We start from the raw sequence: 26,766 nt of genomic DNA on the forward strand, positions 1-26,766 counted from the left end.
TCCACACCCTCGTCAATTCTACACTTTAGAAACACGACAAACTGCAAATTGCTTTCACTTCTTCAAATACAACACGATACTGCACAACTTGCTTACATTAACTTTCACAGCTCCTGCTACCTACAATGCCATTCTCTCCTTCATTAGGCAGGCAAATACCTAAGTTTCTTTCAACACCCAGGTCAAGCATTGCCTCTGAGAAAACTTTCCTGACGTCATCTTCCCCCTCCTCCTCTAAAGGAACTGACCACTAACGCTTTTGGCTCCTTCTACACCAGATGCAATTATCTATAACATGTTACTGCACCCATTATTAACTGTTAAATGCATGAATGCCCAGAAAGCTGTGGAAAGAACAATTTGATATGCAAAAGCCTGACTTCATTGTCTACTTGTAGAACTCTAGAGAAGCGACTTAACATCCCTGAACCTATTTCTGCCTCTGTAAAATGAGAATATCGCTACCTTAACATTGTTGTGTGGATTCAACATGTTTAATATGTGAAAAAGTACTCCGTACACTACAATTTGTCTTTAGCATCTTCCTAAAACCATACACCCAACCAATCACCAGGTCCTGCTGGTTTTTATCTCTAATTCCTTTCGTATATTTTCTATTCTGATACTAGTACCCTAAATACGGGTTTTAATTGCCTTTGACTTAGATTACAGACAGCATGCTACGTGTTCCCTAAGCTAACAGCTTCTACTTCAACGGCTCTTAACCTCAGCTACACACTGAAATCACCTAGGGGACTTAAAAAATACTGATCCTTGCATCTCCCACTCAGAGATCCTGATTTAATTGAGCAGAGCTGCAGCGTGCGAATAGGAATTTTAAAAAGCACCCAAGATGACTCTAATATTTGGTCTGTTGCCTCTCCAGTATTCCAAAATCCTGCCAAATAAACTTTCTTAAACCACAATTCTGAACAGGTTGCTTCCCCACCCAGAAAAATTCAATGGTTTGATGCTACCTTAAAAATAAAAATCCCAAACCATAGTTTTCAAGGCCCTGTATAATCTGATTTTAATACATGTGAGATACAGTACAGGATAATGAATAAAACTTGGCCTTTGGAGCCGAAAGGTACACCAGCTCTGGGACCCTGAGCAACTTAATTCTCTGTGGCCTTGTCTATAAAAAGGAGGTAATAAATACTATCTAAAATACTATCTAACAAGGTTGTTGTGAAAATTAAATTAAGTTTATCTGTAAATCACTTGGAACAGCTCCTGATACAAAGTAAAATTTAATAAATGTTAGCTGTTATACATTTCCTCTGGCTTTATTTTCTACTTAGTTCCCCTGAGGAAACCCTGGTGGCGTAGCAGTTAAGTGCTACAGCTGCTAACCAAGGGGTCGGCAGTTCGAATCCGCCAGGCGCTCCTTGGAAACTCTATGGGGCAGTTCTACTCTGTCCTATAGGGTCGCTATGAGTGGGAATTGGCTCAATGGCACTGGGTATTTTTTTTTTAGTTCCCCTAATGCAGCAAGCAGTATTGCCTGTGGGGCCTAAAATCTGCTCTGAACACAATACATCTGTCGTGAGCCTAGCAAGGTAGTTTGTATATACAGTGTGCTCAATGAGGGTAGATTAGTTTGTTGAACTCAATAAATGTTTGACCAAAATTAAATTTTATGTGTATGTATACTCATATATACATGTGTGCATATAAATTCATATACATACACATATGTACTGTATAAATATATATACATATATAAATTCACTGTCTTTCAAATTCCACTGCTAAAGCAGTCACAAGCTAATGAAAACCTACTAAGGTGATAAGATGTCTGGATAAAAATCCCTTCACTGCTCTAGTGTAACTAGAAAGTTGGACGGGAGAGATATGTTGGAATTTCAATCAAATTTTATCTTCAACGCAAAAATTCTCAACAAAATTCTAGCCAATAGAATTCAACAACATATCAAAAAAAATAATTCACCATGACCAAGTAGGATTCATACCAGGTATGCAGGGATGGTTCAACATTAGAAAAACAATTAATGTAATCCATCATATAAACAAAACAAAAGACTAGAAACACATGATTTTATCAATTGATGCAGAAAAGGCATCTGACAAAGTTCAACACCTATTCATGATAAAAACTCTCAGCAAAATAAGAATAGAAGGAAAATTCCTCAACATAATAAAGGGCATTTATACAAAGCCAACAGCCAACATCATCCTAAATGGAGAGAGCCTGAAGCATTCCCCTTGAGAACGGGAACCAGACAAGGATGCCCTTTATCACCACTCTTATTCAACATTGTGCAGGAGGTCCTAGCCAGAGCAATTAGGCTAGATAAAAGACATAAAGAGCATCCAGATTGGTAAGAAAGAAGTATCTTTATTTGCACATGACATGATTTTATACATGGAAAACCCTACAGAATACTCAAGAAAACTACTGAAACTAACAGAAAAGTTTAGCAGAGCATCAGGATACAAGATAAACATACAAAAATCAGTTGGATTCCTCTACACCGACAAAAACATCGAAGAAGGAATCACCAAATCAATACCATTTACAGTAACCCCCAGGAAGATAAAATACTTAGGAATAAATCTTACCGGAGATGTCAAAGACTTACACAAAGAAAACTATAAGACACTACTACAAGAAACCAAGAGACCTACATAAATGGAAAAACATACCTTGCTCATGGATAGGAAGACTTAACATTGTAAAAACATCTATTCTACCAAAAGCCATCTATAGATACAATGCAATTCTGATCCAAATTCCAACGGCATCTTTTTAATGAGATGGAGAAACAAAACACCAACTTCATACGGAAGGGGAAGAGGCCCCCAAAAAGTAAAGCATTACTGAAAGTGAAGAAATAAGTGGGAGTCCTCACGCTACCCGATTTTAGAACCTATTATACTGCCACAGTAGTCAAAATGGCTTGGTACTGCTACAACAACAGATACATAGACCAATGGAACGGAATTGAGAATCCAGACATAAATCCACCCACATATGAGCAGTTGATATTTGACAAAAGCCCAAAGTCCATTAATTGGGGAAAACACAGTCTTTTTAACAAATGGTGCTGGCATAACTGGATATCCATCTGCAAAAAAATGAAACAAGACCATACCCCACACCATGCACAAAAACTAACTCAAAATAGATCAAAGGCCTAAATATAAAATCTAAAACGATATAGGTCATAGAAGAAAAAATAGGGACAACGCTAGGAGCCCTAATACATGGCATAAACAGTATACAAACATTACTAAAGATGCAAAGGAGAAATCACATAACTGGGCGCTCCCAACAATCAAACACATATGCCCATCCAAAGACTTCACCAAAAGAGTAAAAAGGCTACCTGCAGACTGGGAAAAAGTTTTTAGCTATGACATTTCCGATCAGCGCCTGATCTCTAAAATCTACATGATACTGCAAAACTCAACTACAAAAAGACAAATAACCCAATTAAAAAGTGGGCAAAAGATATGAACAGGCACGTCACCAAAGAAGACATTCAGGTAGCTAACAGACACATGAGGAAATGCTCACGATCATTAGCCATTAGAGAAATGCAAATCAAAACCACAATGAGATTCCATCTCACTCCAACAAGGCTGATATTAATCCAAAAAACACAAAATAATAAATGTTGGAGAGGTTGTGGAAAGACTGGAACACTTATACACTGCTGGTGGGAATGTAAAATGGTACAACCACTTTGGAAATCAATTTGGCGCTTCCTCAAAAAACGAGAACTAGAACTACCATATGATCCAGCAATCCCACTCCTTGGAATATATCCTAGAGAAATAAGAGCCTTTACAGAAACAGATATATGCACACCCATGTTCATTGCAGCACTGTTTACAATAGCAAAAAGATGGAAGCAACCAAGGTGCCTATAAACTGATGAATGGTTAAATAAATTATGGTATATTCACACGATGGAATATTACACATCGATTAAAAACAATGACGAATCAATGAAACATTTCATAACATGGAGGAATCTGGAAGATATTATGCTGAGTGAAACTAACCCATTAAAAACTAGTCAGTTGCAAAACGACAAATATTGTAGAAGACCACTATTATAAGAACTGGTGAAATAGTTTAAACAAAGAAGAAAATATTCTTTGATGGTTACAAGAGTGGGGAGGGAGGGAGAGAAAGAGAGGGGTTTTCATTAATTAGATAGTAGGTGTTTTATTTTAGGTGAAGCGAAAGACAAGACACAACATAAGAGAGGTCAACACAACTGGACTAAACCAAAAGCAAAGTAGTTTCATGAATAAACTGAATGCTTCGAAGGCCAGCATAGCAGGTGCGACGGTTAGGGGACCATGGTTTCAGGGGACACCTAAGTCAACTGGCATAATAAAATCTATTAAAAAAAACATTCCGCATACCACTTTGGAGAGTGGCGTCAGGGGTCTTAAATGCTAGCAAGCAGCCACCTAAGATGCATCAATTGGTCTCAACCTACCGGAAGCAAGGAAGTACGAAGAACACCAAAGACACAAGGTAATTATGAGCCCAAAAGACAGAAAGGATCACATAAACCAGAGACTACATCAGCATGAGACGAGAAGAACTAGATGGTGCCCCGCTGCAACTGATGACTGCCCTGACAGGGAACAAAACAGAGAACTCTGAGGGAGCAGGAGAGCAGTGGGATGCAGGCCCCAAATTCTCATAAAAAGATGAGACTTAATGGTCAGACTGAGCCTAGAAGGACCCCAGAGGTCATGGTCTTCAGACCTTCTGTTAGCCCAAGGCAAGAACCATTCCCAAAGCCAACTCTTCAGACAGGGACTGGACTGGACTATGGGATGGAAAATGATACTGGTGAAGAACGAGCTTCCTGGATCAAGTAGACATGTGAGATTATGCTGGCATCTCCTGTCTGGAGGTGAGGTGAGAGGGCAGAGGGGGCCAGAAGCTGGCTGAATGTACACGAGGAGAAAGTGAGTAGAGGGAAGGAGTGTGCTGTCTCATCAGAGGAGAGCAATTAGGAATGTACAGCAAGGTGTATATAAAATTTTGTATGAGAGACTGACATGATCTGTAAACTTTCACTTAAAGCACAACAAAAATTAATAAAAAAAAAATTTATCTTCACATATCCCCAACCAGCTAAAATTCTAATCTTTCACATATCCTTCTGAGATTTCATGGGGCTCACGGGTGACAAAGAAATGTATTTTAAGAGTCTTAATGTACATGATTTTAATTCAGAGTTAAATGTAGAGCTGTGGGTGTCTTAGCTTTAATTATAGCATGCTTACAAGAAGCACCTGCATATCTTAAAACTTAGGAAAAACTGAAAGTGATAAAGCTTATGAAAAGTCTTCAGTCCATACAATGAATGATTACATTATTTATGGATACTGAAGAATAAATCTTTAAGGTCACTTTTCCTTAAGACTATTCGAGCAAAACAAATAGCTTTCTCTATTATCATATTAAATATCTGCACTTGTTTACACTAGGCAAACGGCATAACTGATTTACTTGGGCAGTCCCTTTACAGATCTACTTTTGATTTTTAAACTGTGGGCATGTCACAGCTGCCAAAAATCTTAGTATGAATGAATTGTCCAACAGTCTTGCTATTCTTTTTAATCTCTGTCCACTTCCAGCAGCCACCAACCACTCCACAGGCAAAGCACACAAACCCAATGAGAAAGTAACCAACTGCTTTTGCAAATGGGAATTGAGTTATCAGTGAAGTAACACCTTCCCTGAACCCATTCCTAAAGATGGATTGGTGGGGAGCAATCTCAGAGCTGCAAGAGAGCAGAGTATGGTGGAAAGGCTGGGGGACAGGAGATGGGAGTTATCTTTCTATGACCTTTTCTCTCTGTAAGAGTGCCCTGGACAGATCATTGCCCACCCTGTCTTCATAACCAGGGCAGAATGTGCCAACCAGAAGCATTCAATACAGCTCTAAACATTTTTGTTTTTAAACTCTGCATGTGTCCAGTTGCAGCATGCACATAATAGGTGCAGATAAAGGGGCTGACCACTACCTTCCACTGCCCTTTTCCCCAAATAAGCTTAGTGATTACAACTAAGGAGGCATCTTGGGGGAAATAACTGTGCCCAGAGAAGAAATACAGAAAAGTTCCCTAAGAAATAGATTACATATATGAGTGCAGGGGGCAAATGAGAAAATAGTGAAGCAAAGATTTTTAACAAAAAAGATTCTGTACCCTAAGATACAAGGTCCTTGTTGTTCTTAGTTGCTGTTGAGTCGATTCCAACTCACGATGACCTCATGTGTGCAGAAAACCTGCTCCAACGAGTTTTCAAGGCTGTGAACTTTCAGAAGCAGGTCACCAGGCATGTCTTCTGAGGCGCCTTTGGGCGGGTTCGAATCACCAACCTTTCAGCTAGTAGTCATGCACTTAATCAACTGCCTTACCCAGGGACTCCACATGTTCCCCAGATTCACCAAAAGGATCCAAAGCTAGTCCCTGGGCTCTTACCTTTCTACGTAGGACGTTATCAGATAAGGCAGCTAATAGTTCCAGAACAGAATGAGCTCACAACAAAAATAATTAAAATAAAAAAAATTAAATGTATATACATTTTAAACGTAATTAAAAATAACTAAATATCCTAAGGAGTCAGGAAACCCTGGTGGTGTAGTGGTTAAGAGCTACAGTTGCTAACCAAAAGTTTGGCAGTTCAAATCCACCAACGTGCTCCTTGGAAACCCTATGGGGCAATTCTACTCTAACCTATAGGGTTGCTATGAGTCGGAATCACTTTGACAGCAATGGGTTTGGTTATTTTTTTAAGGAGCCTAAGTGCTGTGAAAGACAACAGAATGAACAGTCTTAGCCAAAGGAGAGAAAATTTACAGACCAAATTTATCAAAAACTTAAAGTAAGCATAATAAACATGTTCAGAAAGATAGATTTTAAAAAATTTTCCATAATAAAAAGTTCCAAACAGATAACTTTTGTTAACATTCTTGAATGTATATTTAATATAAACTGTTACAGTAGAACTATAGGGAAGACGGAGCTATTTTAATATGAGAGAATAAATACATAGTGATAAACCGGCCGCTAAAATTTTTAGTTATCACTTTGCATAGGGAGAGCTTTGCAACTTAGGGAATTTACATAATTTAGGACCTCAGTTTAGCTGAGGCCCCATCAAAGCACAGACTTTAGGTCATCCAGCATTATGACCCACTTCCACTAGACTGGGTTGTTCCAGAGGTTAGTACAATGGCTGTCGTAGGCAGAACAATACCCCCTCAAGATGTCAACCGAGCCCTGGTGGCACAGTGGTTAAGAGCTCAACTGCTAACCAAAAGGTCAGCAGTTCGAATCCACCAGTCACTCCTTGCAAACACCAGAGGGCAGTTCTACTCTGTCTTATATGGTTGCTATGAGTCGGAATCAATTTAAAGGCAATGGGTTTTTGCTTTGTAAGATGTCTACATTTTAATCCCTGAAACTTTACATAGTAAAGGAGGCTTTGCAGATGTGACTAAACTAAATATCTTGAGATGGGAGATTATCTTAGATTTTCCAAGTGGGTCCTTATAATCACAGGGGTCCTTATAGAAGGGAGGCAAGAAGGTCAAAGTGAGTAGTAGATAAGACAACTGAGGCAAGAAACTGGTGTGATTCGATGAAGGGGCCATGGGCCAAGGAATGCATGTTGACCTCTAGAAGCTGATAAAAGGCAAGGGAACGGATTCTACCCTCGGACCTTTTTCAGAAGGTACACAACCTCACTGATATATTCCTTTTAGTCTCCCGATCTTTAGAACTCTAAGATTAGTGTTGTTTTAAACTATTAAACTTGTGGTAATCTGTTACAGAAGCAAAAAGAACCTAGTACAACGACCAATGTTGAAATTTAACAGAGAATCTCAAGTATAACGGTTTGAGCTCCCTTTTGAGACACCAAGTTATTCTAACTACATGTGTTCATGCCAAGGCTGGATGACCAGCTGTCAGGTGATGCTGCAGATAGAATTCTTACATTAACCAGAAGTTTACATTAAATGATCTCTAGGTTTCCCACAAAGACCAAGGGGAAAAAGTAGCCCCAGGACTCAAAGTTTGCAAAAGGCTCTGCTTGCAGCATAATCTTTAAACCAAAAATAACTAAACAGCCTCTACAGCATTTAAACACTAGGCAGATGAACACTCAGCAGGAGGTTCTCAACAGAAATTCAGATATTAGATGAGCATACCAAACCTGGTGGCACTCAAGCTTTGACTGAGGTCCACTTATTATAGATAAGACAGGAGACTTCAAAGCCATCCTTCTCCATCTATTCCCACTTTCCATGGGAAAAAGAATCTGATGAGGATAAAGAAATGCCGCTGTACAAGAATACTCTGCGAGGGTTATGTATTTATCTGCTTTAGTAATAAGCATATGAATAATTTATAATTGAACTTGAAAGCATGGATGTCTTAAAGGCCAGTTATTGGAAAACCACAGACCAAAAATACTGCTGTTACAAATATGCTATCATTAACACATGACACACTAAATCAATAACAACAATGATGAGGCTAAACTAATAGCATTTATAAAAAGAGAACAAAAATAACAATATTAAAAATGATGACCCACTCAAACCAAAATTGACGTTACCAAAAATTGGTGCAATTCCAATAACTGGCACATGCACACAGTTCTACAATATTGTCAAGTGTCAGTCTTCTTAGAATACTGATTTAATGCTCTAGGTAAACTTTAATAACTCACCAATTTTAGTTGATGAACATCAACTCTCTGTAATTGTGAATAACTCATTTAGTAAATATGTAAACGTTTCTGGAATTTGTATCATCTCTAGGCCCGTCAGGACACTCATTGACTACAGTATGAGAATTACTGAACTAAATGATCTTTGTAGTTCTTTTCACTACAGAAAGCCTCTGATTCAAAGTACCCAATTTGAATTAAAATCTTAACAAAGACATCCTCAATTAAGAGCCTCTTGTCATATTACATTTAAAATCTATGTATATACTATATGATTCATACATATTTTTAAAACTTTTATTGTCTTTTGAAAAGTCATTTATATAATCAATTCTTAATGCAATAAAAGATTTTTGCCTTCTAATGAACTTTATGAAGCAGTTCCCTCTGGTAACATAGATAATACTTTAAGGATGTAATTCTTATCTTTCTTTAAGGTAAGGAATATTATAATTTTATTTTTACCCGGAAAGCACACAGTTGACTCTCTGTATGCACAGCAGTAATGTTCAGTAAAGCAGAGAACACTGAATTAGCAAATATTGAATCACTGCTCTAGAGGAAATAAAGGGTTACTTAGGTTCCTTCCAGCCTCTGGTCAAAACACTTTCTCAATGGACCAATATCTAACCTTGTTTTAAGTATGTTTCTGTTTAAAGACATCTAATTAACATGTATTGTTGATTCATTAACCCTGAACTTAGAGCCAGCAGGACTATAACTGAGGCCTGGACAAAGCTTACCTAAACATATACACTTTCTCCTTAAGGGACATCACAACCTCCTTGAGCTTAGAAACTAGGCAGCACTTCAGCACTACACTTCAGGGCCATTCTAAACAGAAAAATCAACAAAAATGCAAAAAACACTACTAAATAGACAGCAAAAGGGTCACCTGGGTACAGTATAAGAGCTGAAACAAGTAAGAATAACGCCTTATTCGGCCTCAGCTGGGACCGTCAGGTGACTCAAACCTTTCTCTGCTCTGCACATTGTGAAGCATAATTAAAACCAAAATCTCCTGCCAACCCAGACACAGGCCCCCACAGCGCTGTATTCTTTACCTGGCTTCCTCCCCTACAGCGTTATATTAAAAAATCCTGTCCTTTGCTGGCCTCCACCCTCCCCCAGATTTGCATGTGAACTCTGCTTTTGCTTGGAAGTTTTATGTTATACTATGCGCCTGCATAGTATGGTTAAGAATGTTGCTGATGTAACTTCTATGAACTCCCTACTTGTAAAGCCCTTTAAAAGTAACTTGCCTGCCCGCCCCTGGCGAGCAGTCTTGGTAGCAGCGGCTCCGACTCCATTTCCCTGTATAACAAGGGTGCCTTTCTTGTTCTCCTACCTTGGTCTCTCGATTATTGGCCAATACATCCTGGGGTTTCCACCCAGTAGTAACAAGACAAACTCTCCACAAAAGCAGGAAGAAAACAAACAAAAAACAGTTTTATTAGTGAGTAAGGATAGGATTAAACCAAAATGTGATACAGCTAAAGAGAATGCAAAGATAGAAAGTTTATCCTGTTACACAGCTAAGGAGATACAACTCATTTCATACACGTTCTTGAGATAAATGATAACTAGTTCTCAAGTAAGAGGACTTAACAGCACCAAAGGTGATCCTAAAATCACCTGGTAATTGGGATATCCACCTGTGTTTGCTGCCTTATCCAAAGAAAAAGTAAACTTCTATATTTGTGACTGGAGGTAGGTTTGCAACTTGGAGCCAAGTACCCACTGAGGTCAGGCTTCTACCTCTTAAGAAACTGGGAGATAGGGTTGCTATCTTCCCTTATTGATTACATTTCAAAGAGAAGCTGCTAGGTCCTTGAGGAGACATTCTTGGGTTGTAAAACTGGCTTGAAGCTTATTTTGCCTTTAAAAAGATTTACATACATTTCAAAGAGGCAGAGAATAACTTAAAAGTTTTCTAAAGTAAAGCTTCCTTAGGAGGATGGGGAGTCTCTTATCCTTTTTTCAGCAGGGAGAATGAAGCCTCTTTTCTTTTCTTTCTTTCTTCTATTTTGTATTTGCCCTTAAAGCATGTTCACAAACGACCGAAAAAGTGTCGCAAGCATTGATTTTGGATTACAAATAAATTTTAACCAGGAGGCAAATCTGCAAATACGAAATCTGAAAATAATGAGGATAGACTGTATTTCTCTTTGGTCTGAATTTTGGGCATTCCAAAACACTTAATTGTGCTCATGAGGAACCTTTACATAGATCAAGAGGCAGTTGTTCGGACAGAACAAGGGGATACTGATTGGTTGTATCCTTTCACCATACCTATTCAATCTGTTTGCTGAGCAAATAATTTGAGAAGCTAGACTATAAGAAGAAGAAAGGGGCATCAGGATTGGAGGAATACTCTTTAACAACCTGTGTTATGCAGATGATACAACCTTGCTTGCTGAAAGTGAAGAGGACTTGAAGCACCTACTAACGAAGATCAAAGACCACAGCTTTCAGTATGGATTACACCTCAACATAAAGAAAACAAAAATCCTCACAACTGGACCAATGAGCAACATCATGATAAATGGAGAAAAGGCTGAAGCTGTCAAGGATTTCATTTTACTTGGATCCACAATCAACAGCCATGGAAGCAGCAGTCAAGAAATCAAAAGACGCGTTGCATCGGGCAAATCTGCTGCAAAGGACCTCTTCAAAGCGATGAAGAGCAAAGATGTCACCCTGAAGACTAAGGTGCGCCTGACCCAAGCCAAGGTATTTTCAATTACATCGTATGCATGTGAAAGCTGGACAATGAATAAGGAAGACCGAAGAAGAGTTGACGCTTTTGAATTGTGGTGTTGGCGAAGAATATTGAATATACCATGGACTGCCAAAAGAACAAACAAATTTGTCTTGGAAGAAGTGCAGCCAGAATGCTCCTTAGAGGCAAGGATTGCAAAACTGTGTCTTACATACTTTGGACATGTTGTCAGGAGGGATCAGTCCCTGGAGAAGAACATCATGCTTGGCAGAGTACAGAGTCAGCGGAAAAGAGGAAGACCCTCAACGAGGTGGACTGACACAGTGGCTGCAACAATGAGCTCAAGCATAACAATGATCGTAAGGATGGCGCAGGTCCGGGCAGTGTTTTGTTCTCTTGTGCATAGGGTCGCTATGAGTCAGAACCAACTCGACCGCACCTAACAACAACAACAATTAAATGTACACTTGTGCTCTGCAGTATACTGATGTTACATATAGGTAGACAGAGACAATATCTTTTCAGTACTGACCATCTAAGACAAACAACACTACCACAAAAATAGAACTAGAAAAATGAATGAGCATGTAAATTAAAAAATAAAAAAGAATAATCTCATGTGAAAAGAAGAAAATTAAAGAGATGAACACTAAAGTCGGAGTTAGTCCAAGTTTTCACAACCTCACACTCACACCAAGACTACTGTAATAGCCTCTTAAATATTTATCACTCACATCTCCAAATCATTTTATACCCTGCTTTCAGATTCATTTTACCACCTACTCCAAAATATCCACTGACATGCCATAAACTACAGAATCAAGTCCAAAATCCCTGGTCATTTTCAATCCTATGATTCCTACTTACTTGTGTTATTCAAAGTCTATGTTCTCTTAAGAAAGCTTCTCCAACTATACAAGCAAATGCTGCTCTTGTTGTAACAATCCATCCCTCTATCCATTCTTCCCAAATAAATATAATGAAGGCAGAACACAGTGTGTATCTCTAGCCATCTCCATTACCTTTACGCAAACAAAGCATTCCAAAAAAGTATCATGCAATCAGATTAACAAAAACAACCATACCACCCCCTCACTCTGACACACAGCTTTATATTTTCAGAAAACTTTGTGGTTTCAATGGATCCTAACAGCCTTATCAAGTAGATAAGTATTCTTGCCAACATATTTTTTATTGAAGTAAAATATTTGCCTCTATGTTGTAGGTGGAAAAACTAAGATTGAGAGAAAGCTGAGAGCCGAAGTCACTGAGCACCCTACGGTTTTGCAATGTATTTTATTGCTTCCCCTGTCTTCTAATTATATATCTTTTTGGAGAGAAAGCTTAATATTAATAATTATTTTAATAATAACAATAGCAGCTTTTATGCGTTGAATGCTTATAATATGCCCAGCATTTTAACAGGCGTTATCTCAATACTCAAAACAACTCCAGGAGGTAGATATTACTATTACCCTTATTTAATAGGTGAGGTAACTGGAAACCAGGAGAAACTCAGTAATTACATAAAGTCATAAAACTAAGTGGCAGCACTCAGATTTTAACATGTAACCGAACGACTACAGAGCTCTTGTTCTTATCCATTTCTCTCAGAACTAAACAGGAACTAGCATAGGCCACTTAGTTCAAAGGTGTTATTTCATAAATAGTTATAAAAGAACCCAAAATTAGTTTCAAATACAGAGTATTTCAGTAGTTCACATTGAAATTATTCTCTCTAAAATGAGCTATGATGTTCAATAGAAGAAACATAATGAACAGTAAAAAAAATGACTTTCATTATTATTTAAATAACTTTGATCTAGTCTCTCAGTATGAAGAGAATTTAAAATAAAAAGTAATTTAAATTTTATTATACAGTCTAAGTATCTGGAATAGTATTATAATAGTAACAAATTAGACATGTACTTTAAAAAGGTAAAATAAATTTTAAACAATTCTATTCAGAAATATGTGCATGTCATCAATACCTTAGTGGCAGGGTAAAGCATTCAGAGACAGACAAAACTCAGTTCCACAACCTATGCTGTGAGGCCTTAGAGAAGATAACTAACCTCCCTGAACCTATTTCTCTATCTATAAAAGTAAACGAATACCTGCCTTTAATGACTCTTAAGAGGATTGGTTTGACAAAGCACGCACGAGAAAATAGCAGCTGTAATTAGTATTAATAGCATTTTTATTATCTAGGAGATGGAAAAAAAAATTTCACCTAAAAAATATCCCTTAAGGCAGCGCATTAACTGTAAATAAGAAAATTTTACATAAAGATCATATTCTGAAGACAAGGCTTTAAAATCTTAACTTAAAAAAAAAATCATAGTGAAAATAAAATAACCTATCATTAGTTTTCCATTTATAATTACTGTAACTACAACCTTTTTTGTAAACTAAGTTATTCCCATGCCCATCTTATTCTCTATTAACAAGTTATCATTTTTAAAGTTTAACCTTTTTTTTACCATTTAAGAAACCAAAACAAGTATGAGCCAAAAATTCAAAAACAGTGGAGACCAAATTAATACAAGTCAGCAGAATTACATTTTGCTATCAATCATTAGGCTGCTCCTACATTTGAGCCTAAACAAGGAAATTCACTAAGTTTAAATTTACAAACATCTCCTGATAATATAAGCAGCCCTGGTGGTGCGATGGTTAAGCACTTGGTTGTTAACCAAAAGGTCCACAGTTGGAATCCACCAGTGGCTCCATGGAAGAAAAGACCTAGCAATCTACTCCCATAAAGATTAAAGCCTAGCAAACCCTATGGGGCAGTTCTCTCTGTCCTATAGGGTCATTATGAGTCAGAATCAACTTGACAGCACATAATAAGAAGATAATCCGACTCTCAACTCCATAGTAACAGAATAGTTGGTCTCCATTATATTCCAACAATATAAATTTGTTGAAGAATCTACCATCTAACAAATCACAGAGTTGCCAGCACTTACACAAGGGCACCGTCACTTAACATAATGAAAAAATTCCTAATAGTCTATAAATCAACATTTAATGGAATCACTCAAATATAACAAAAGAACTGAAAATGAAAATATTCCAGAGCAAAATTTTTTTGTACAGTAACAAATCATCTAATCTATCCTAACTACCCTTTTTTAATTTATGGGATAAGGTATACTTTACTGCTATCCCTACTCATTTATCTTAATTTCAGAAAACAAACCACAATCGTAGGGCAGCAATGTTAATTAAATTTTTATATTTCTATGGAAAGAATATACATGGCAACCACTCTTAATTCTTAATTATTTTAACTGTTTCATTTCCTCCAACTGCTCAAAGCTGCACGTGATTTGAGATCTGGAGCTGTTTTGTTTCCTCAACTGTTAATCATTCTCCTGATTTCACTGAAGACAAAAAGTTTTTTGGGTAAAAAATAAACACCAACTATTATATCGGTATGGAAACCCTGGTGGCGTAGTGGTTAAGTGCTACGGCTGCTAACCAAAGGGTCAACAGTTTGAATCCGCCAGGTGCTCCTTGGAAACTCTATGGGGCAGTTCTACTCTGTTCTATAGGGTCGCTATGAGTCGGAATCGACTCAACGACACTGGGTTTATTATATCAGTATGTCTTACGCTATATAGCTGGGAGAGTAGGTGAAGAGAGCCAGGAGATAGCAGCAGAAATAACAGAAAAGTGACTGGTTTGTGCTCCAACATACTTCAAACTATTTGTAATCCCCATAACATCAGAGGAGTTAAAGTATTACTTTTGAATACTTTCTAAAGTTTGTTTTAAATACATTTTAAAATAAAATCATAGCTTATATAAAACTTTACAGCTGTTGATGATAGTACCTTATTACGGTATATTTGAACCACTCACCAAAGTTCTGTCAGGTTCTCCACCATCTGCCAAACCTGCCTCCATAGTGAAAGATGATGGGTTTATGCTTCTCTTTCCATTAACATGCAGCCATCCTGTAAATCTGGAAATCCTAAAAGAAGAAAATGACATGTATTAGGACTGATACACAATTGTGAACACAGGGAAATAGAGCATTAAATATATTACCAAAAAAACAAAAAACAAACCCACTGCCATCAAGTCAATTCCAACTCACAGCAGCCATATGGACAGACAGAGCAGAACTGTCCCATAACGTTTCCATGGCTATAAATCTTCACAGAAGCTGGCCGCCACATCTTTCTCCCGTGGAGAGGCTGGTGGGTTCCAATCACTGACCTTTCGGTTAGTGGTCAAGTGCTTAATTACTGAGCCACGAGGGTCCCCCATTAAATATATTCGGAGGGAGAAATCATTTTAGATTGAGGTTATTGAAAAACCAAACAATGGAGAAAACAGATTTTGACATAGGCCTTGAAGAATGGGAAAACAAAAGAAATATTCCAAGAGGAACAGCAAGATCAAAGACGTGAGGCTGTTTGGTGTTTGAAAAAATGCTCACATCTGTCATATTTATAAGTAATGAAATAAAATTAGACATTTTTTCACTAGTGCTTTTGCAAAGACAAAAAATGTGCGATCATCAAACGTTAGCAAGTAATGTGGGAAAATAGGTACTCTCATAAACTTTTGCGGTGGAAATATAAGTAAGGACCACCTTTTTGGAAGACAACTGAAAACACAGAGGCTTTCATTCAGGAATTTCTAGGCCAGGAATTATCTGGCAGACATAGTAATACAAATGCACAAAGCTATATGAATAAACACATCTGCCAGAGTAATACATACAATGGAAAAAAACTGGACACAACCTTAATGTCAATCATTAAACAAAAAAAAAAAAAGAAAACCACATCAGTTCCCATCGAGTTGATTCCGACTCACAGCGACCCCATGTGTTTCACAATAGAACTGCACACCATAGGGTTTTCAATGATGTGACCTTTCAGAATTAGATCACCAGGTCTTTTTTCTGAGGCACCTCTAGGTGGATTTGAACCACCAACCTTTCAGTTAGTAGCCGAGTGCTTAACTGTCTGCACCACCCAGAGATTAAGGGCTTGCTTAAATTTTATTACAGGCATACAATGGAATATTATGCAGCAATTTTTTTAAATGAGGTAGATCTATATATACTAAACTGAATAAAAATCCAAAATCAAACCAAACCTGTTGCTTTTGAGTCTATTCCAACTCATAGCGACCCTTTACGACAGAGCAGAACTGCCCCACAGGGTTTCCAAGGAGCAGCTGGTGGATTTGAACTGCCGACCATTCGGTCAGCAGCTGAGCTCTTAACCATTGTGCCACCACGGCTCCCTAAACTGAGTAAAAACTGAGTAGCAGACCATAAATTTGGGAGTTGGCATAGTGATGACATTTAAAGCCATGGGACTGAATCAGATCACCAAGGGAGTAGGTTATCGAAGCATAGATTTCAGAACTTCTCAGGCTTATGTAACTCGCCTAAACAGGGCTGTCCTTTCTCTACCCAAAGCTTGCTGGTTGATTAAAATATTTGCAGGAAAAGTAATAACAGCATATTTAATCCCATCTTGGGTCCATTCATTAAATGTAAAAATTAAAAGGTCCTTAAAACCCATTGCCGTTGAGTCAATTCCGACTCATAGCAACCCTATAGGACAGAGAAGAACTGCCCCATTCGATTTCCAAGGAACGCTTGGTAGATTCGAACTGCCAGCCTTTTGGTTAGCAGCAGTAGCTTCTAACCACTTCGCCACCAGGGTTTCCAAAAAAGCCATTACTAGTGTTAAAATACCTACCTCAATATTCTAGCTCTTTCCTTGGTTTTTCTATAAAACAATTTCTCTTCTAGTTCCTGTAAGCTACATGTTAACATGCAGAAGACATCAATGGGAAACACTGACACTAAGATGGTTGGTAAACAGAAAAATAGCCCAGCTAGCTCAATTGTTTAACGCATTTTTACTGAATGCCTCTCAAATGAAGGGAATTCAGTGCAATAAAAGATATCTAAGTGTAAACAGGAAACCCTGGTGGCGTAGTGGTTAAGTATTTCGGCTGCTAACCAAGAGGTTGGCAGTTTAAATCCGCCAGGTGCTCCTTGGAAACTCTATGGGGCCGTTCTACTCTGTCCTGTAGGGTCACTATGAGTCGGAATTGACTTGACAGCAGTGGGTTTGGGTTTTTCTTTTTTTTTTCGTTAAGTGTAAACAAATTACTACACAAGTACCACATAAGACATTCGAACAAAATGCTGTGGGATCTCAGAAGTCCACCTATGACTACTAGACAGCATGGAGGTCTGCTGCCAAACGATTAACATTTTAAAATACAGAACTGCAAACCAAACACGGAATAACAAAATACTATGCCAGTCTGATATTGTATCTCTATTCTCCAGCCTTTTGAGAAATCATTCATAAAAAACCAAAAGATAATTACATCTACCGTACACCGTTAAACAGAAGAATGACCAGCGAATGATTTACATTTTTATTACTCATTCATCTTATCAGAGCCCTGGTGGAACAATGGTTAACGGCTCAGCAGTTCGAATCCACCAGCCGCTCCTTGGAAACTCTATGGAGCAATTCTACTCTGTCCTATATGGTCGCTATGAGTCAGAACTGACTTAACGGCAATGGTTTTTTTTTTGTATCCCTGTTGGAAACATGTAGAAATTTAGTTATGAAATCACACAAGGATTTGTCTAGATGTGAATCATCCTGATTAATCCTGGAAATTTTTTTCAGTCTTAACACATCTTTCTCCAGTTTAAGGAAGTTTTCGTTTGCTTTTTTTGTTTATTATTTCTTCCTTTCCATTCTCAGTTCTTTCCTGCTAAAATTTTTATTAAGCAAATGTTTGACCTTCATGTTTCCTGATTTCAATCTGGTATTTTCCATTTATCTTTATGTTTGTACTCTACATCTTGAAGGATTTTATCAACTTTATTTCCCAGATCCTTTTAGCTGATTTTTGTCCTCAGCCCATCCATGACTTATTTTTGTTAATGATTTTTCAATTTCAAAAAGAATGACACTTTCTTATTCCCTGATTTCTCATTATACTGTTATTGTTTTATGGTTGCAGTTATCTTTTGAATCTAAGGACACCAGTTAGATTTTCTTTTATAGCACTCTTCTCTTAACCAAGGAATCTTCTCTGTTTTCTCTAAATTCATTTTTGTTCCTTCATCTTGATCCTTGCCTTTTGTGTTGCTGGTTCTCTTCAAATGTTTGGTGATACTTGGTTGTCCATTCATGAACGAATACTTTGTTAGTATAGAATGCTTACAGTTTTCTCACCAGGTCTATCCCCAGGCATGACAGTTAGTATCCTTTTATTTCTGTATATCAATGATAAAGATTGTCAGATTATTAAGATAGAATTTCTCCTTATTCATCTTGTATTTTTTAATGGATGTCGTGAATATTGAGGCTTGAATATGAACCAATATCTTTTAACTTATGCACTCAATATACAGACTGTTCAGTCATGTATGTTTTAGTAATGTTGTCTCATATTCCACAGTACATGAGCTAGGCAAGCAACACTATCAGGTTTTTTTTTCTTTTCTTTTATAAAAGAGTGGTAGATGTTGTAGTACTCTGCGTCCTAGGCATGTGAAAGTGTACAAATCAAGTCAGTCTCTCATACAGAAACTTATATACACCTTGCTATATACTCCTAGCTGCTCTTCCCCTAATGAGACAGCACACTTCTCCTCTCCACCATGTATTCCCCATGTCCATTCAACTAGCTCCTGTCCCCTTCTGCCTTCTCATCTCCCCTCCAGACAGGAGATGCCAACATAGTCTCATGTGCCTACTTGAGCCAAGAAGTTCACTCCTCACCAGAGTATCATTTTCTGTCTTATAATCCAGTCCAATCCCTTGTCTGAAAAGTTGGCTTTGGGAATGGTTCCAGCCTTGGGCTAAGAGAAGGTCTGGGGACCATGAGCTCTGGGGTCCCTCCAGTCTCAGTCAGACCATTAAGTCTGGTCTTTTTAAGAGAACTTGAGGTCTGCATCCCACTGCTCTCCTGCTCCATCAGGGAATCTCTGTTGTGCTCCCTGTCGGGGCAGTTATCAGTTGTAGCCAGGAACCATCTAGTTCTTTTGGTCTCAGGCTGATGGGAGTCTCTGGTTTATGTGGTCCTTTCTGTCTCCTGGGCTCATATTTACCTTGTGTCTTTAGTGTTATTCATTTTCCTTTGCTCCCGGTGGGTTGAGACCAATCGATGATTCTTAGATGGCCGCTTGCTAGAGTTTAAGACCCCAGATGCCACACACCAAAGTGGGATGCAGAACATTTTCTTAATACATTTTGTTATGCCAATTGACCTAGATGTCCCCTGAAACCATGGTCTCCAAACCCCCGTCCCTGCTACTCTAGCCTTCGAAGCATTTGGTTGTATTCAGGAAACTGCTTTTGGTTTAGTCCAGTTGTGCTGACCTCTCCTGTATTGTGTGTTGTCTTTCCCTTCACCTAAGATAGTTCTTTTCTACTATCTAATTAGCGAATGGAAACCCTGGTGGCATAGTGGTTAAGTGCTATGTCTGCTAACCAAAGGGTCGGAAGTTCGAATCTGCCAGGTGCTCCTTGGAAACTCTACGGGGCAGATCTACTCTGTCTTATAGGGTCGCTATGAGTCGGAATCGACTCGACGGCACTGGGTTTGTTTGTTCGTTTTTAATTAGAGAATACCCCCTCCCTCCCTCCCCACCCTCGTAATCATCAAAGAACATTCTCTTCTGTGTTTAAACTATTTCTTGAGTTCTTTTAATAATAGTAGTCTCATACAACATTTGTCCTTTTGCAACTAATTTCACTCATCATAATGCCTTCCAGATTCCTCCATGTTATGTTAGCTGTTTCATAGATTCATCATTTTTCTTAATCGTTATGTAGTACTCCATTTTGTGAACATACCATAATTTATCCATTCACCTGATGATGGGTACCTTGGTTGCTTCCATCTTTTTGCTATTATAAACAGTGCTGCAATGAACATGGGTGTGCAAATATCTGTTCGTGTGAAGGTTCGTATTTCTCCAGGATATATTCCAAGGAGTGGAATTGCTGGATCCTATGGGAGTTCTATTTCTAGCTTTTTAAGAAAGCACCAAATCTATTTCCAAGGCAGTTGCACCATTTTACATTCCCACCAGCAGTGTATAAGTGTTCCAGTCTCTCCACAACCTCTCCCATATTTATTATTTTGTGTTTTTTGGATTAATGCTAGCCTTGTTGCAGTGAGATGGTATCTTTGGTGAAGTGCCTATTCATATCTTTTGCCCACTTTTTAATTGGGTTATTTGTCTTTTTGTTGTTGACTTTTTGCAGTATCATGTAGATTTTAGAGATCAGACACTGATCAGATTTGTCATAGACAAAAACTTCTTCCCAGTACGTAGGTTATCTTTTTACTCTTTTGCTGAAGGCTCTGGATGATGACCTCTTGCTTTCTTCATGTATGATGTTTTTGATATCACTCCACAACTCATCTGGTCTTCAGTCATGCGTGTTCAACACGTCAAATCTGTTCTTCAGATGGTCTCTAAATTTGGGTGGGATATACTCAAAGTCATACTTTGGCTCTTGTGGACTTGTTCTAATTTTCTTCAGTTTCAACTTGAACTTGCATATGAGCAATTGATGGTCTGTCCTGCAGTCGCCCCCTGGCCTTGTTCTGATTGATGATATTGAGCTTTTCCATCGTGTCTTCCCATAGATGTAGTTGATTTATTTTTGTGTATTCCATCTGGTGAAGTTTATGCGTTCTGTTTCATTTTTGACAACTTCCAATTTTCCTAGATTCATACTTTGTACATTCCATGTTCTGATGATTCATGGATGTTTGTAGCTGTTTCTTCTCACTTTGAGTCGTGCCACATCAGCAAATGAAAGTCCTGAAAGCTTGACTCCATCCATGTCATTAAGATGGACTCTACTTTGAGGAGGCAGCTCTGTCCCAGTCATATTTTGAGTGTCTTCCAACCTGATGGGCTCATATTCCTTCTGTATTGTATCAGACAATGTTCCACTGCTATTCATAAGGTTTTTACTGGTTAATTCTTTTCAGAAGTAGACCTCTGGGTCCTTTTTCCTAGTCTGTCTTAGTCTGGAAGCTCAGCTGAAACCTAACCGCCATGGGTGACCCTGCTGATATTTGAATACCGGTAGCACAGCTTCCAGCATCACAGCAACATGCAAGCCCCCACAGTACCACAAACTGACAGACACTTGGGGGCTCTTGAACTTAAAGTAGCTAAAGTGAATGGAAGAAATGACAACATAAAAGAGCTGAACAGGAATTTTCAAAGGGGGGCCTGAGAAGTCATAGTTAAGTATTATAAAGAAATGTGCAAAGACCAGAGTTAGAAAACCAAAATGGAAAAGCACCATCAGCATTTCTCAAGCTGAAGGAACTGAAGGAAAAATTCAAGTCTCAAGTTGCAATGCGCAAGGATTTTACAGAGAAAATACTGAACAATGCAGGAAGCATCAAAAGCAGATGGAAGGAATACACTGTACCAAAAAGAACTAGTTCAACCATTTCAGGAGGTACCATATGATCAAGAACCGATGGTACTGAAGGAAGAGGTCCAACCTGCACTGAAGGCACTGGGGAATAACAAGGCTCCCGGAATTGACAGAATACCAATCGAGATGTTTCAACAAACAGATACAATGCTGGAAGCACTCACTTGTCTATGCCAAGAAATATAGAATCCAGTTATCTGGCCAGCCGACAGGAAGAGATCCATATCTATATCCATGCCAAAGAAAGATGACCCAATGGAATGCGGAAATTAATTGAACAAAAGTATTAATATCACACACAAGTAAAATTTTGCTGAAGATAATTCAAAACGTTTGCAGCAATACATCAACAGGGAACTGCCAGAAATTCAAGCTGGATTCAGAAGAGGACACAGAACAAGGGATATCATGCTAATGTTGGATGGATCTTGGAGAAAGGAGAGAATGCCAGAAAGATGTTTACCTGTGTTTTATAAAGTCATTCAATTGTATGGATCATAACAAATTATGGATAACATTGTGAAGAATGGGGGTTCCAGAACACTTAATCGCGCTTAAAAAGAACCTGTACGTAGACCAAGAGGCAGTCATTTGAACAGAAACAGGGGATACTATATGGTTTAAAATCAAGAAAAAGTGTGCGTCAGGATTATATCCTTTCACCATACTTATTCGATCTGTATGCTGAACAAATAATGTGAGAAGTTGGACTATATGAAGAAGAATGTGGCATAGGATTAGAGGAAGACCTTAATGAACAACCTGCAATATGCAGAAGACACAACCTTGCCTGCTGAAAGTGAAGAGCACTTCATGCACTTAATGATGAAAATCAAAGACTACAGCCTTCAGTATGGATTACACATCAACGTAAAGAAAACAAAAAATCCTCAAAACTGGACTAAGAAGTAACATGATAAATGGAGAAAACATCAAGGATTTTATTTCACTTGGATCCACAATCAACGCCCATGGAAGCAGCACTCAAAAAATTCACCTCACATCTGGGGTCTTAAATGTTACCAAGGGGCCATCTAAGATGCATCAATTGGTCTCAATCCACCTGGAGCAAAGGAAAATGAAGGACACCAAAGACACAAGGTAAATATGAGCCCAAGAGACAGAAAGGGCCACATAAACCAGAGACTCCATCAGCCTGAGACCCGAAGAACTAGTTGTCGCCCTGCTACCACCAATGACTGACTTACAGTGAACACAACAGAGAATCCCTGATGGAGCAAGAGAACAATGGGATGCAGACCACAAATTCTCTTAAAAAGACCAGACTTAATGGTCTGACTGAGACTAGAGGGACCCCAGAGCTCATGGTCCCCAGACCTTCTCTTAGCCCAAGGCTGGAACCATTCCCAAAGCCAACTTTTCACACAAGGGATTGGACTGGATTATAAGACAGAAAATGATACTCTGGTGAGGAGTGAACTTCTTGGCTCAAGCAGACACATGAGACTACGCAGGCGACTCCAGTCTGGTGGCCAGATGAGAAGGAAGAGGGGTATGGGAGCTGGATGAATGAACACAGCAAATACAGGGTGGAGAGGTGGAATATGCTATCTCATTAAGGGCAGAGCAGCTGGGAGTGCACGGCAGGGTGTGTATGGCTTTTTGTATGAGAGACTTGATTTGCAAACTTTCACGTAAAGCACAATAAATAAATTTTTTAAAAATTCACCTTATATGCGTTGAAACGCTGGGCAATGAGTAAGGAAGACCAAAGAAGAATTGATGCCTTTGATTTATAGTGTTGGTGAAGGATAATGAATATACCACGGACTGCCAGGACAAACAAGTCTGTCTTGAAGGAGTATAGCCAGAATGCTCATTATAAGCAAGGATGGAGAGACTTGTCTCACATACTTTGGACATGTTATCAGGAGGGACCAGTCCCTGGAGAAGGACATCATGCTTGGTAAAGCAGAGGGTCAGCCAAAAAGAGGAAGACACTTGATGAGATGGATTGACAACAACAAACCTATACACAACACTCCACTCAACAAAAGCAACATACACATTCTTCTCAAATGTGTATGGAACATTCTCCAGAATACAACATGTGTCAGGCCACAAAACAAGTCTCAGTAATTTTTACACAGCTAAAATCATAAGAAGTATCTTCTCTAATCACAATTGAATGTAACAACAAATTAATAACAAAAGGAAAACTGGAAAATTCACAAATGCACAAAAATTAAACAACACACTATTAAACAACCAATGGCTCAAAAAAAGAAATCACAAGAGAACTAAGAGACAAACGAACATGAAAACATACCAAAATTTCCACGTGTCAGCAAAGACACGAAAAAGCATATACAAACATATTCATAACAACTTTGTTTATAATAGCCAAAGTCTGAAGGAAGAGAGATGTTCATCAACCAAAAAAGAGTCTGAAAAACTGTGGTAAATTCTTACAATGGAATACTATATAGCAAAAGAAGAAATCTACAGTGACATAGATGACTATCATCAACAAAATATTAAGTGACATCTGACATAGAAGTACACATAGTGTATGATCTTATTCATCTATGGTTTAAAAAAAAAGAAACTAATCTAGCACAGAAATCTAGATAATGCATACTTTTAAGGAGGATTAATGGGGTAATAGTTGGGATGAGATGCAAGGAGGCTTCTGAATCCTATCAATGTTCCCTCTCTTGATCTGGACAGCATTTACACAAGGGTTGGCTCTGTAATAACACACCGTGGATGTTTTGGAGCCCTAGTGGCACAGTGGTTAAGAGCTTGGCTGTTAATCACAAAGGTTGGCGGCTTGAATCTACCAGCCACTCCCTGGAAACCCAATGGGGAAAGCTCTACTCTGTCCTATAGGATCGTTATGTGTCCGAACTGACCTGAAAGGAATGAGCTTGGTTTTCTGGACCTTTTGGTTGCCAGCAGAGCACTTTAACTGCTGCGCCACCAGGGCTCCTTTTTAAATCTTGCTTACGCCCACTAAATCAGCACTTAGCATAGTGTGAATGATAATATTCTTAACTGTTCTTAACACACACCTTAGGTTTTCACAGTAGCCAAAGCTCAATTCCTAATTATGCAAACATGATGTAACTGTGAAGGGTGTAAATAACAAGACGAATGTTTCTGCTACCAAAAGAAGTATATTAAAAAGTGATGTGAACTTGTCCTACTTAAAAATACCGTAATTAGAGATCAGATTCAAGACACGTCAACTTGCCTTAAAAATGACAAATTTGGTTCTGTTTAAAAAAAAGAAATCAATCGTGGTGCCATTGCGATTCCTTTCCATAATGTACTAGTTATTAACACAAAGCCATTTAAACTTAATGATCTCTTTTTTCATTTGTACGCAAATGACCGTACCCTTTCCTGCTAATAGGTTAAATATTTCCAGTAAAATGGACTATAACTTTGTTGCTTCTATGGGCACTGCTCAAGAACTAAGTAATTCTAGAACTCTTAAGGTTCTAAAGGGAAAAAGATACTTAAATAAAATCTAAATATATTAACTGGAAAAGCTGTAGTATGGTTAAGGTAAATGGACAAGGTCCTAAGCCAAAAGTATTTGTAATACTAAAACAGTAGGTTCCTATCTTGAGTTTACAGTAAAAAAAAAAAAAATTTGTTTTTGTCACAGCCACTGTGTCAATCTGTATTATCTGCTCAAAAATTAACCATAAACTTATTCTTACATTTCCCTAGAGGAAAACATTTCAAAGGGAAGAAAACAGTTCACTGTTTTAGTCTTCCTAATAAAAATTCTCCCAAACCAAAGCGGATGAAATAAGGGAATATACAGAATATAAGGTGTCCTAGTGGGTTGAGTGATGCAGTAAGTTAAGTGAATGCTAACCAACCGAAAGGTTGGCAGTTCAAACCCACCAGCCACTCAATGGGAGAAAGATGTGGCAGTCTGCTTCCATAAAGATGATAGCCTTGAAAACCTACAGGGCACTTCTACTCTGTCCTACAGTCATTACGAGTTTAAATTGACTTGAAAGCAATGGGTTTTTGGTTTGAACATACAGAATATAGTAGCTACCCTGAAAATCAAAGGAATATTTAGGGTGCTTAAACAACACACATTTTATAAAAAGCTGATTCCACAACTATCTACCTCTAAGGAAAAAAATATTGAAATTGCATATCTTAAAGGACAAAAGGTAAAGGTTTATACTTTGTTCAACTCGAAAATACAGAGGAAGAGTTATAAATACAGCAAATATTTTCAATAAAATTGACTCCATTCATAAAAAGGTCATAAAGACTACAAAGCAATATGAAACAGATATTATAATATTAATGTTCTTTTTTTTTTTTTTTTTTAAGAACACAAAATATAGTATTTGGGTACTATGGTACTATACAGAAACCCCAGTGGCGTAGTGGTTAAGAGCTACAGCTGCTAACCAAAAAGTCAGCAGTTCAAATCCACCAGGCACTCCTTAGAAACCCTATGGGGCAATTTTACTGTGTCCTATAGGGCTGCTATAAGTCAGAAGCAACTCGATGGCAACAGGTTTGGTTTTTTTTGGTTATGGTACCATTGAAAGTATATATGCAAACAACAAAAGACTGAGAGAAAACAGAAAAAAATTAGTATTTAAGGTAAATAAATCCCTCAGTGTTTCTGACTGTTATAATGATAAAACCAGAGACAAATAAGTTATGAAGAAGGAAAATGTCCATAAATACCAAACCTTGGCCCTACATTAAAAATTGGCTATGCAAGCAATGAAACCAAAAAACCAAACCCTTGCCATCGAGTCAATTCCAACTCATAGTGACCCTACAGGACAGAACAGAACTGCCCCACA

At 38.2% G+C, this 26,766-nt stretch overlaps 1 protein-coding gene across 3 annotated transcripts in view; it reads right to left on the reverse strand.

Moving 5' to 3' along the window:
* OSBPL8 (oxysterol binding protein like 8) overlaps positions 1–26,766 on the reverse strand; it is a 240,632-nt gene that overhangs the window by 157,568 nt on the left and 56,298 nt on the right. For all 3 annotated transcript variants that reach the window (XM_049883930.1, XM_049883931.1, XM_049883932.1), the window contains exon 2: positions 15,336–15,447. In XM_049883930.1, the coding sequence (XP_049739887.1) occupies positions 15,336–15,380 (45 nt within the window). In that variant the 5' untranslated portion in view covers positions 15,381–15,447. The remainder of the gene's footprint in view (positions 1–15,335; positions 15,448–26,766) is intronic.

This window comes from Elephas maximus, chromosome 4 (genome assembly GCF_024166365.1).
Source record: "Elephas maximus indicus isolate mEleMax1 chromosome 4, mEleMax1 primary haplotype, whole genome shotgun sequence".
Classification (NCBI taxonomy): domain Eukaryota; kingdom Metazoa; phylum Chordata; class Mammalia; order Proboscidea; family Elephantidae; genus Elephas; species Elephas maximus.